Below are 12,981 nucleotides of genomic sequence, written 5' to 3'. Positions count from 1 at the left end.
TACTCAGCCATTAAAAAAAAGAATGAAATTCCGCCATTTGCAAGAACATTAATGGACCTGGGAGGTATTATGGTTAGTGAAATAAGTCTGACAGAGAAAGACAAACACCGTAGGTTATCATTTATATGTGGAAATCTAAAAAAAAAAAAAAAAAAGAATATAACAAAAAAGAAACAAACTCAGAGATACAGAGAACAAACTAGTAGTTACCAGTGAGGAGAGGGAAGGGGAGATGTGCAAGGGAAGGACAGGGGATTAAGAGGTACCAAATGCTAAGTATAAAATAAGCTACAAGGCTACATTGTACAGAAATAAATTTTTTTAAAGACGACAGTCCTAATGAAGCACATCAAATAGATACCACCATTGCTGTTTTACTTACAGGCAAACTACGATCAAAAGCATTTGCTCTGCTGGAATGATTGTATAAAGTTATTTGAAACCCAAACTGACTTCTCAGAGTGCATGGGCAGGAGCTGAGTGTGTATGCTGAGGCCTTTAGACAAAGGTGGTCACTGCAGACCCTCCAGGGACAGGGTGGCCAAGGAATCGTAAGAAAAGAGCTGCCTAATGCTTAGTTTTGAAGTTGTTCACTCTGCTGTAATGAACAACCTCGACGCCTACTACGTCCCCTCCTCTCCTCCACCCAGCCCCACCAGCAACCTTCAGTAAACAGTGCTGCACAGACAAACGCTCTGGGACGGAGGTTTACAGAAGGAGACACTGGGCAGGGGGACTGAGCCGGGTCAGAGGAAAGAGAGTATTCACAGGAGGTGAACAAGCAGAAGGAACACGGAGCAGACTGTTGGGCCAGAGGTGATCCCAGCAATGAAGGTGTGTAGGAATTCAGGATGTTTAGCAATCTCAAACCAAACTCAGCCCCTATTAGCACCAAAGTTTGGGCAAATTTCATCGCCTCTTTTAACTGTTTCTTTACACATAAAATGGAAGCACTGAATATATTGCCAAGGACTCGTGAAGTTAACAAAGTCGTAAACTATTTTTACAACTGAATCCAATACCTCCCTAAGTGGCTTACCAAATAAAATGTTAGCCTTGGGGGAGCACTATCAGTTTTCATAAAGCAATAATTAGCTTTCATTTACTAACTATCACCTTCTTATTAAAAAGCTATGAAATTAAATGTGTCATTATACCAAAAATGACAAATGAAACAGACATACCACACCTTCCCACTGTGACATGGTTAGATGGCCCCAGAGTGGCTTAAACAAAGAGAGATGGTGACTAATAAACCACAAGACAGGACGTCCCCTGAAAACATCAGGGGGCCTGCAGTGAGCCTGCTATGCCAGCAGGTCTGTGACATCTAGAACAATGCAACACTTCACTTTTCTTGTCTTTGCTTGTTACTCTTGTTTTTTTTAACCTTCAATAACCCAGAGTGTTGGAAGTGTGGTGTGAGTGGTGGTGGAGATGGTGACTAATGGAAGTGGCTCAAGAAGGCACGTTACCAGGTTGTAGAAAGAGCACCAGATTAGGAGTCGGGAGTTGCAAGTACAGTTGTCAGGCAGGGGAGAGGGGATTACCCTCAAATACCAAAATTGGAGAAGCCATAGTATTTGTACCTAACCTGTACACATCCTCCCTTTAAATTATACACTTTAAATCACCTACAGATTACTTATAAAATCTAACACAATGTAAATACTTATACATACAATGTAAACAGTTGCGAGTATGCGGCAAACTCAAGTTTGCTTTTTGGAACTTTCTGAAATTTTGTTTTTTCTTTTCAAATATTTTGATCCACAATTGGTTGAATCCACGGATTTGCAACCCCCAGATATGAGAGCTGACCTCTAACTAGAAGTATGACAAAAGGCAAATTACTTAACCTTAAAGAAACTCAGCCTTTGTTTTCCTTATAAAATAAAAGCACTGGGCTAGAACTCAAACCGTGCTCCTCGAAACACTCAAGTGTTCAGCAAGTCACCTCAAAGTCCACTGGCCAACAACAATGATGTGCCACAGCCCTCCCCCCCCCACACCTTCAAGAAAGCTGTCCAGCTTTTATTTGTATTATTTAAGCTCCTGATTTCTGTTTTATGTACCTTCAAGAAACACAAAATGAAAAATGTAAGATTTAACTCGATTATTACATTTTATTCTAATAACTAAATAATAAAAGACAATTCCTAAGCAGTGGCATTTGGGAGCAACGTTACTTCACTGCTAGGATTAGTAGCAGACACTCCTGTGTTTCTGTGTTTCCTGTATGCACCCTCTTACAAAGATGCCAGACCAGGTGTGATAAGGAAAACAAGAGCGACTGGTGATCACAGAAAAAAATGGAACTAATACTGTAGTAATAATTAGAGCCAGGAGGCATGTGCATGCTGAATGAAGGTACTTAAAGTGTTTTAGAAAACCAAACTAGGAGATTCTTCTCAAGCCCAGGATTTAAAGACAATGATCCTCCACCTTCCACCTAAGCTCCTTGTTCTCCTAGCACCCACCAGGTGCTAGGAAACCTCATGCACCCTCACAGCTTCCCTCTCCATCCCTCTGTACACTGATGACTCCCCATAAACCTGCATCCCTAGCTCCCAGAACGCCATCTCCGGGTGGGTTTTCTACAAGCATCACCTGAAATTCAACATAAGCCACCTGACCTCTTTCTTTTCCACACCCAACCTGCTGCCCCTTCTGGATTTCCTACTTAGATGAAGACAGCATCACCAAGCCTGTTAACTCAGGTCAGAAACCTGGCTGTCAACTTAACACCTGCATCTTTAACCAAAGCACATTCAGTCAGGCAGCACCAGACCTGTCACTCACTTTTCCCCCATCTTCATCCTCACCCTCTCCTACTACCCTCGCTGAGCATCACCCTCTTTCGTGTACCTTACATCCCGTGCCCTCTATCCTGCCCTCTCTGATTCATTTTCAACATAAGAAAGAACCTTTCTAAACCGCAAATCTGATCTTAATACTCTCTAGTGTTACAACCACCAGGATAAAGCCAAACTACTTTAACACTGCTTTTACTGTTTTCATTATTGGACCCTGTTCTTCCAGCCCCTCTTGACGACCCTCTAATTTGCACACAGTGCCATTCTCTCTCTTTCATCTAGATGTTTGCTCTATGTTCAAAGTATTAACAGTGCATTGTCTCTCTCGCCCACACCCCAGTTCCCATCCTCCTCTCCCTACTCCTCACATCTGGCTACTGCTCACTCTGACCTCACCTCCAAGTTCATTTCCTTTAGAAAGGTCTTCCCTGACTTCCTGCTCCTTGTTAGTTGCTCACCAGCTGTATTTCCACAATTCTCCTAGTTTTTACCTGTTAGCCTAAATTAAAATGATCGGCTTGCTTGTCTGTATTTTCTAGTAGTTCGTAAGCTTTGCGAGAAGATGAAATACCATTGGCCTCACTTTTGAATCCCAAGAGGCTGGCAGAAGACCTTGTATAGTGACTGGCATTTATTAGGCACTACATAAATATTGAATGAACTGAGTCTCTCAATTCATGCTAACGTTTAAGATTAAAATAGGAAATTCTCAATTGTTTTTGCTAGCTGAGTAATCTTGGCCAAGTTACCTTCCTTGGGACCTCAGTAGCACTTATGTAAAATGAAGGCTTCTGACTATGAAGGGCTACTTTTTTTCCAAATATAAAATAATAATAAAAATACTTCTGGTAACTGATGAATGGAAATTGAAAAATTAAAGTTTCTTTATTATCCTATAAATCAAATTCCTACAGTGAAACGTACTTAGAAAATAAAAGCAAAAGCACTTTACAAATACTGACACATTTATACCTCACATTACCTTAGAGGTAAGTAAGTAATCACATCCATTTTGTAAGTGAAAAAATTTAGGCTCAGAAAGGTTAAGTGAAGTGCTCAAGTTTACACAGCTTTAGGCAATATAGCTAGGATGCAGAAGGGAAACTGAAATAATTCCCCCCCCAAAACTGACCTAGAGATTCAATGCAATCCCAATAATCTCAACAGGCTGTGTGTGTGTGTATGTGTATGTGTGTGTGTGTGTGTAAATGTACAGACTGATTCCAAAATTTATATGACAATGCAAAGGACCTAGAAGAGCCAAAACCACCTGGAAAAAGAAACAAAATTGAAAGACTTACACTACCTGTTATCAAACGTTATTATAAAGTTGTAATCAAGCTTGATACTGACATAAAAGAAAAAATGATCAATGGAATAGAGAAGAAAGTCCAGAAATAAGTACACACACATACAGCCAACTGATTTCAACAAAGTTGAAACGTAACTCAATACATGATGCTGGAACAATTAGACATCCATATGCAAAGAAAAGAAAGAAATTCACACCATTTACAAAAATTAATTCAAAACAGATCACAGACATTTACATAAAACTATAAACATTCCATAAAATCTTGGGGGCCTGGGATTAGATAAAGATTTCTTAAATATGACACTAAGTATGTAAGAAAAACCAAAACAGAACTACACAAAAATTAAAATTTTTTTGCTTTTCAAAAGATACTTGTAAAAAGAGTGAGAAAATAGCTCTAGACTGGGAAAAGATATTTGTCAATCACATGTCAAATAAAGGTCTTGCCTCCAGAATAAAGAACTCTCAAAATTCAATCAAGTCTATTAAAATACCTGGGCAAAATATTTGAACAGACATTTCATCAAAGGCAATACACAAATGGCAAATCAGCATATGAAGAAATGTTCAACATGATTAGTTACTCGGGAAGTGAATCAAACCACAAGGAGACACTGTGACTCACGTACTATAATGGCCAAAATTTAAAAACTGAGCATATGCAGTCTCGGAGAAGGTGTGTCGAAACCAGACCTCTCCCACACTGCTGGTGGGCATGTAAAATGGTACAACTGCTTTGGAAAACAGTTTGGCAGTTTCTTAAAAACTTAAGTGTACATCTACCCTATGACCCAGTCATGCTATTCCTAGATATCTGTCCAAAAGAAATGAAAGTATATACCCAAATGTTTGTGGCAGCTTTATCTGTAATAGCTCCAAACTGGAAACAACTCAAATGTCAAAAAGGACAAACTGGGCTACATCCATATGATGGAATACTACTCGGCAACAGAAATGATGATGTATGCAACAATATGGATGACTGTCAAAATAATTATGCCGAGTAAAAACAAGGCAGACAAAATGTACATATAGTATGTATATGTACATACATATGCATATGTATATATGCATACATGTATTTACAGAATTCCATTTATAGAAAATTCTAGAAAATGCACTCTTGTCTAGTGCCACAAAGGAAATCAGTGGTTATCTTGGGGTAAAAAGGGTACGACAAAAGGGCAGGAGCAAACCTTTAGTGGTGACGGGTATGTTCATTATCTTTATTGTAGTGATGAATTCATGGGGGTATATATGTAGCAAAGCTTACCAAACTGCACAGTGTGAGCATGGCCAATTTAGCATATGTCACTTATAGCTCATGGTGACTCCTGAAGAGTGCACAGGAGCCAGTGGTAGAGAAGGGACCGAGATGCTTCTCAATACTGGAGACTGAGAAGACAGGAAGAACAAGGTCAGGGGACTCCAGTCCATTCAAGATGATGGCTCCAAAAAAAATCCTCTAAAGAAGGTAAGCAGCAGTCTAGAATGCAACAAAGGATGATGTATTAAATCAATCACAATAATCAATCGCAACTTCCACTCCTTTTACACCTGGTCCCCTAAAAAGTGAGTCAGACAACCAGGGTCAGCTTCTCCACAATGGGTCCCTTGAGGTTCACACTGATCCCTGTACCTAGTTCAGCATTAAAATTGCAATGCAGCAAAAAGAAACGCTCAAGTGACACAGATCTCTGTGCCTAAGAGGAGGAGGCCTTTTACAAATCTTGACACTAAACAGTTCTTACTTGAAAGAACATTAGGTTATACTCCTGATTTCAGCATTTTCTCTCCCTCCCTTGTTTCCATATTTTAAAGATGTGAGAAAGAAACCACCCACCCTCGCCCTCACGTAGCTTACTGCTGCCATGAAAATGACTTCAGAATCCCACTGTCTTCATTACCATAACTTTACTATTCAGAGACTTGCTCTGGAGTTAATTGTTCACCACAAGAACTTCTGAAAGACATCAATTCATCAACAGGAGGCACCAGTAAACAAGTTTCCTCTTAAGACTCTTAAAACTCTTGTGTCAAAATCCTTGCCTGGCTATTGCCACCAGTCCTAAACTGTTACCTTGGGATCCTTACCCAATCCTAATCAAGTCTCTGTTGAAGGATCTGCCTTAAATCAAACATTCAATTTTCAGTAAAATCCCATCTTGCCTTTCCCCCTCCGAGACACTGCCAAAGGTCTGTGCCAAGGTGGTGTTCTCCCTCACCGCAGATGGCCATAACCTCCACATTGTCTTTATCACTTGGTTGGTTGGTGATTTCTGGGGAGTCAGCATTCAAAAGCTATTGCTAAATAAAATGAACACCCTGCGAATGGCAACGTGGAAACTTATTTAGATGGTAATATTGACTAACAATTAATCAACACTTGGGGACCACTAGCCTAAATGGTGTTCTGGAAGTCTAGATCTAAATATTCATATTTTATTAATATATTTAGATGGAAAAAAGTAGAGAAAATGTTTAGTATACCTGCTGGTGACACCAGGACAACTCACAAGGAAGTGTGCCAAAATGAAGAATTTATGGAAACACAACCTCCAAAATTAAAAATTTGTTTAAAAAATATTAGAGTATTTATGAAAGAAACATGTCTTAAATAAGGAAGGACAAAAGTTAATTGGCTTCCAGATTGTTTCACCTTCAACTTAGCAAATCAAAATCTGTATCAAAGAAGCAACCCCACATACGAGCACATGGGGACCTCATCTGAGGGTACACTAGTCCTCCTGTGCTCCCCTTTCAGGCCACATATTTCAAGGGCACCCCCTTCTCTCCCACTTCTGGTGCAGTCAGTCAGGTCCCCGCTTCACTTCCAACTGCTCAGTCTCTCTCAGTCCGTCCAGAGCTTCAATAACCCTCTTTGGGCTTCAGCCCAGTTCGCTGCTGACCCGAATTTGTGGTCAGCCAGTTCAGCCCTGGCCTCCTTGACTCACTCATTCCTTCAGCATCCTTCACCTGGCAGTCCCAGGCCAAAATCACTCCAGGTGCTTTCTTATTCTCAACTACTAAATGGGGGATATTCCTAACAAATACAGTTGCAGAGCAAATAAAGATGTAAGATAACTGTTTTCTCTAAATTACTCCACAAGCCTCTATTATGACAATGACTGCTACTGAGTTAAGAACTATGCTAATTTGGTTCACAGCAAATTTGTGTTATTTTAGTTCAACTGAATCTTCACTGAGTTGGGTAATAGTTGCCTCTTGGTCCTTTTACATCATGCTCCCTAAAACGACATCCCAAATGTATCCCAGTCAGAGATGAGCTCTAGTTCCAGCTCTGCCACTTGCTCCAGGTCATTTTGAGCTGAAAAACAGACACACTCCAGGGTAAGCTTACTTTTATATGTATAAATTGGGTTGAACTAAACTGTTTCTAAAATCCCTCGAAGCTCTGTGGTTCTGAGATCTTACTTTACTGAGAAAACCGAAAGCATCCAACACTCTGATCAATTAGCTGTTCAGAACTGTAATAAATCTAACTCATATATATGCCCGGGGTGGGGGGATTCCTTGAGGTGGTGGTCTTGGGATCTTTCAAGTATTACTCCAGCATTTAGCAACTGGGAACACTCCCCTATAGGTAAGAAGCATGTTTTCACTTGCTAATGCTCTAGAGCAGAGTCCTCTTTCAGAATAAGTCTCCACATCCTGAACAATGCAAAGGTCATGCTAATAATACCATTGTAAAAAGACTACAAGATGGCACGACAAAAGCAGAATATAACACATCTCTTCTGCTTCTTTCATCAATTTCCTAGGAGTTCTGCCTTCATTGCAACTTGAATGGAGAAGGCACTTAAAGAGTTTATATGCACCAAATATTAACCAGCCTCCTATGTGCAAACTGATTTTATAACAGCCCTTGACCTGGAAATACAGGTACATTCAGATATACACCCTGATAAGAAAGGACAGACAGAGGATAGAGTTCAGTGACTCAAACCTTGCCAAGTCAAAAGTTCCTTGGGATAAACTCTAAAAGCAAGCAATATTTCACACATGGTTTGAAAAATGCTCATCCTTGTCTCAGAAATCTTAACAGAACAGATCTACTGTCAGCTGGGTATGTATTAATGAAAACCAACAATGCAGCAGCATTTATAAATAAATACATAAATATACAGCAGTGAGGTAACCGAGTCACAGATAGCTTGAGACAACAGTTCTAATGAATCCAATCAAACCAGAGAAGTAATTTCCATTTTAAATATATTAGGGTGTTAAGAAACTAATTAATTCAAAACTTACTTTATGGATGGCCTCCTCGAACATGTTTTTTTCTTATTAAAAGTGTGTTACCTTCTCCCAGTTAAGGAAGTGAACATGGACAAGCTGATATTTCCTCGATTCTAAACTATACCAGTGTTAAAACAAAACAAATCACAACCAAATTAATTCTATTTTCGGTCTAGTTTCCAAGGCAATTTTCACAAAAACTATTCTCAGCCCACTGTTTCCAGCTTTGTAACATCAACCTTCAGGAGCTGGAAACTTACACTTTGTGTAATTCCCTGACACATGTGTTCTATCGCAGACTCATTTTATTCCACCTGCCTATCAAGGATAGGAAAAAGAAAAAAAGGATCTGTCTTCCCATAGATTCTGAAGGTTCATTCCTAAAATCACTGTTAAATTATTTCATGATGTTGCATGATATGTTTCTACCAGGGCTTTATAACTTGGGTCACCTCAAGTTCACCAACATCAAGGTCCAGGTGGAACCCTCCCCAAGTCAGAACTGCAAGTGAGTCTCAGCAACAGTACAAACCAGAAGAAAGGGAATCAGGAAACAGGTTCTAGTTCCAAAAGGCCACTGACTTGACCGTGGGCTACCTACTTCACTTCTGTAATTCAAACTGCAATACCTGCTTCCAAAAAAGAATGCTTCTAGGAACAGCCCTAAGGGCTTGCAGCTTTTAAAATGAAGTAAAATTTTATAAACATAAGATTTTATACAATAATCTACGGTCTGGCCCAGTTTCCTACACCATTCAGTCTAAAACGTCATAAAACTGCGTTTTTCCCCCCTAAAAATTCCTACTTGCACGACTGTATTACCGAATAAGCTGAACTTTGACTCTTGAATATCTTTTAAAAGAATAATGGCATTACATCTACCTATTCTTGAATGTGAAGCAAGAAATGGGAGTTTAAAAAGTCCTCATGAATTAAGGTGTCAGGTCAAATGAAATCCTCTGCCGTGGAATCAAAAGAAGTTGGAGGATTACAACTGAGTCACTTGCATGAGACGCTCAAACCTCCAAAACCTCTTACACTGAAAAAGGACAGAGGAAACGAAAGTGCTGATGGAGGAGCGCAGAAGCCGAGCCTCCGGCGTCAGGATCCAATGACATGCTAGAACCGAAGGTGCATGTCTTAAGTTTAGCCCTTACTAACTTTGTCCCTCTACCGAAAAGAGGTGCGAGGTGGGAGCTACTAGAAAACAGCAACTCCCAGGATGGCAGGCTCCATCCCAATGCTAGCGTCGGCCCCAGACCCCGGGGAGGGGACTGGAAGGGGCAGAAACTATATTGGAGGCAAGTTGAATCATCCAGCTATCCTGGCAGCAGTCGCAGTCATCCTGGGAAACGTACCTTCGCTGGAGTCCCACTTGAGTAAGAAAGAAATTAAGCCAGGCCGGGAGGGCGGCGCAGCCGGCAGCTTCACCTGACATTCCTCTGGAGCCCCACCCTCGCTCCCAGGTGTCCCGGCCCAGGTGTCCCGGGTGTGCGTTTCTCGCGCCTCTACTTACTTTGTCACTGGTGCTCTCGGTTTCGTGGTCGCCGCCGGCCGCCTCTCCCTCGCGGGGTGGCGGCGCCACCGCTCCCCCGGGGCCGGGGCAGCCTCCCCGGTGCCTGAGCTCCCACATCTCCCGCTCCCGCGCGGCCGAGGCGGTCTCCTCCAGCGTCCCGAAACCCGAGCTGCGCGCGAGGTCTCGCCGGCGGGCCTCCCCGCCACCCCGCAGCCGCACACTCGACGTCCGGCAAAGCTGTGGCCACTAGCACGCCCCCACCGTGGAGGAGCCGCCGCCGCGCGGGTCACCCCCAAAACGGCATCAACGAGCGAGCGCTCGAGGCCGCCTCCAGCGAGCGCGGCGCCAGCAGAGGGGCGAGGGGCGGGCGCCAGGAGCCGGCTCGGGGTGCAGGGCAGGCGAGGGGCGCCCGGCCGGAGCGGAGAAGGCGGGCGCGCGGCAGAGCCCGGTTGCCGGTTGCCAGGTGCGCGTCCCCACGCAGAGGCCCAGGTGGGAGGAGAAGAAAGGACGGGGAAGGAAGAAGCGTGACCTGCTTCAGCGCTTTGCGGGGCGCCAGCCGCCTGGGCCCTGCCACTCCCCGCCCCGCCCCCCGGACTCCGGAGTCGGCCGCTCCCGGCCCCCCTACACCTTTCTCCCTGTTCCTGCCTCCCGCAGCCAGGTCACGCGCCGCAGGCCCCGCCCCGCCCCGCCCCTCTGCGCTGCACTGCGGTTCCCACAGCCCCGCCTCCATCGTAGAGGGGTGACGTCATGGGTCCGGACCCAAGGCTCCGCCCAGGTCTCCGCGAGCACACAGGTGGCGGCTTTGAGAAAAGGTGGGCGCGGTGAGGGCTGGAGCAAAGGGGAGGAGCAGGGACGTGAAGAAGAGACGAGCAACGAGCTTGGAAATGAGGAGTGAGAACTTGTGGACTCGTCACCGAGCAACTGGGAGGGCTGGAAGAACCAAAGACACCTAGTAAATATTGACAACACTCAGCATTACCCCTTCAAATGGCTCCCTGGCCGCATCAGCTTGACACATCGCGTCGTGTCTGAGATTCAGAAGCCTACAAAAGCAGAAACTTGTCTGGCAGGATGAACTCGATGACTCCGTGGCCTTCTGGCCCAGTGTCATTACCTTCAAAGTAGGAGATGCGTTTGTCTCACTGGGCATCCTGGGATGGGCTAGCCAGTTTCAATCACATACCCAAACTCTGTCTTCCAGGAACTCCAGTATTGAATCTCTCCAGATTCACTGCCGAGGGTCTGAGGTGCCATGGAGTGCAGCTGCCAACCAGCTAATCTCTGAGCAGTCATGGACCTTGGGCTGCTAAAGCTGGAACAAGAAGGGCGCACGATCCGCATTAATTCCGTTCCAAATCCTGTTAGAAGGTGATTAGTTTTCCTGACATATATGTGCCACCTGGTCATTTACTGACAAGCTGACAAATGGGAAAATGTGACAGGCTGTCATACAAACAGGACAACGTTCAGGAAAGCACCCTTATAGAAATAAATCAACAGTATAAAATTCTCAAGGTCATTACTGGCACGCTGAAAATAAGTAACGTTGTTCTGAAAATTTAATAACACACAAGCAAAACCAAAAAGTCAAAGTAGGACGCATTGAAAGGCAAAACACAAAGACATTATTTTACTTCATCAGACAAATCTTTAAAGTTCTGGATTCAATTTGGGTCGCCATATTTTCAAAGGGATAGAGAGGAAAATTGATCACTCTTATCGGAAGAGTAACAAAATGACAAAATATATGAAAATAAGTCCTTTGAGTGACAGTGATGGTGTGGTTTTCCTTAAGGAACAGAAGACCATGGGGTGACTAGTTTAATCAATTGTTCTTCATTTCTTTGGAGAACCAGAAATGAAGGGTTGCCTGATTGTCAAGATCATAAGATGGAAGAGGCTGCTGAAGGCAGTAGTAGAGTTTGCTACCTCTGGCAAAAAGGGGCATTAGAAGTGCTCCACTGGTGCATTCCAACTTTTGTGGAGGTTTAGAAGCCTGAGTTCTAGTCCCACAGATGCCACTAATTGGCTGTGTGGCCTTGGGTAAATCATTAAACCTCAATGTCCCCAACTACAAAATGGATAGTAAGGAGGATGGCCTCTGTGGTCCCCTCCAGCTTACAGATGTCTGCAACTGAAGCCCCACTTTATCAGAATCCACTCGTTTCTTTGACCCATGCCTCAAGAAAGGGGGGCCAAGAACTGCATGGCACCCAAATGGTTTCCTCCTTCCCCTTGTCAACCCAATAGCTCCTTTGACTTTCTTCTCTCTTCACTGCAGAAGAAAAGGTAGTGAGAGAAGTGGCAGGAGGCAACAACAAGTGCATATCAGAAGAAGTTGTATTCCCTGACCCAGGAAACACAAGTGCATATCAGAAGAAGTTGTATTCCCTGACCCAGGAAATGTGGGACCAGGGCAGAGAGTGTAGAGTGGCTTACTACTTTACTTCACCCTTCCTTAAGCTCTGCCTACTTCCTGTGTTTCAGCCAAGATAGTAATTTCTTTCTGTCTTCATTATACTTATTCTGACTGGTCGAGTGATTACACTGAAGCCAGTCAGCAGGAACCACGGTTTATTCATCTTCACAGCCCAATCCCTTGCCACAGTGCTGGCCCCCACCCTCATATAGTCAACACTTCTGTTGAAGAAGTGATTGAAGAAATGAATGAATGGCAGAGGTACAGCATAACCAGGGAAAGCTATATAGTATTTGTATTGTTTAAATACTTGTCTTCATTCTTCACTTTCTGTAAAAAAGAGAAAGATTGATTTTAATGTACATCAAAAGGGGGTTCTAGTAATGACTGGCCTATTTTACTGAAGGTGTATTATGATGTGGTCAACCACAGCTGATCTTACTGAGCCCTATATCCTCAGACATCCTCAATGTCTTTTTTTTTTCTTTTTTCTTTTTTAAATCTTTTATTTTTCTTTATTCAGGGAGCTGAATGAAGGGAAAACATTCTCAAAGTTGATTACATTTATGTTGGGTGACCCCAAATCTGGCATGTCATGGTTTCTAATGCTTCACTGTTTACTTTTCTGAGAGTTTAGTCTGCTAAAGGGCACCAT

General features: G+C 43.2%; 1 protein-coding gene across 1 annotated transcript in view; it reads right to left on the bottom strand.

Annotated features, from left to right (window-relative positions):
- Window positions 1-10,185, bottom strand: part of CDS1 (CDP-diacylglycerol synthase 1) — a 63,258-nt gene extending 53,073 nt beyond the window's left edge. The window contains exon 1 of the mRNA XM_006198190.3: window positions 9,908-10,185. Within this exon, the coding sequence (XP_006198252.2) occupies window positions 9,908-10,024 (117 nt within the window). The 5' untranslated portion in view covers window positions 10,025-10,185. The remainder of the gene's footprint in view (window positions 1-9,907) is intronic.
- Window positions 10,186-12,981: the final 2,796 nt, after the last annotated feature.

The sequence above is a fragment of the Vicugna pacos genome, chromosome 2 (assembly GCF_048564905.1).
Source record: "Vicugna pacos chromosome 2, VicPac4, whole genome shotgun sequence".
NCBI lineage: Eukaryota > Metazoa > Chordata > Mammalia > Artiodactyla > Camelidae > Vicugna > Vicugna pacos.
The sequence above is the reverse complement of the archived record's forward strand: the minus strand, read 5'-3'. Positions and strand labels throughout refer to the sequence as shown.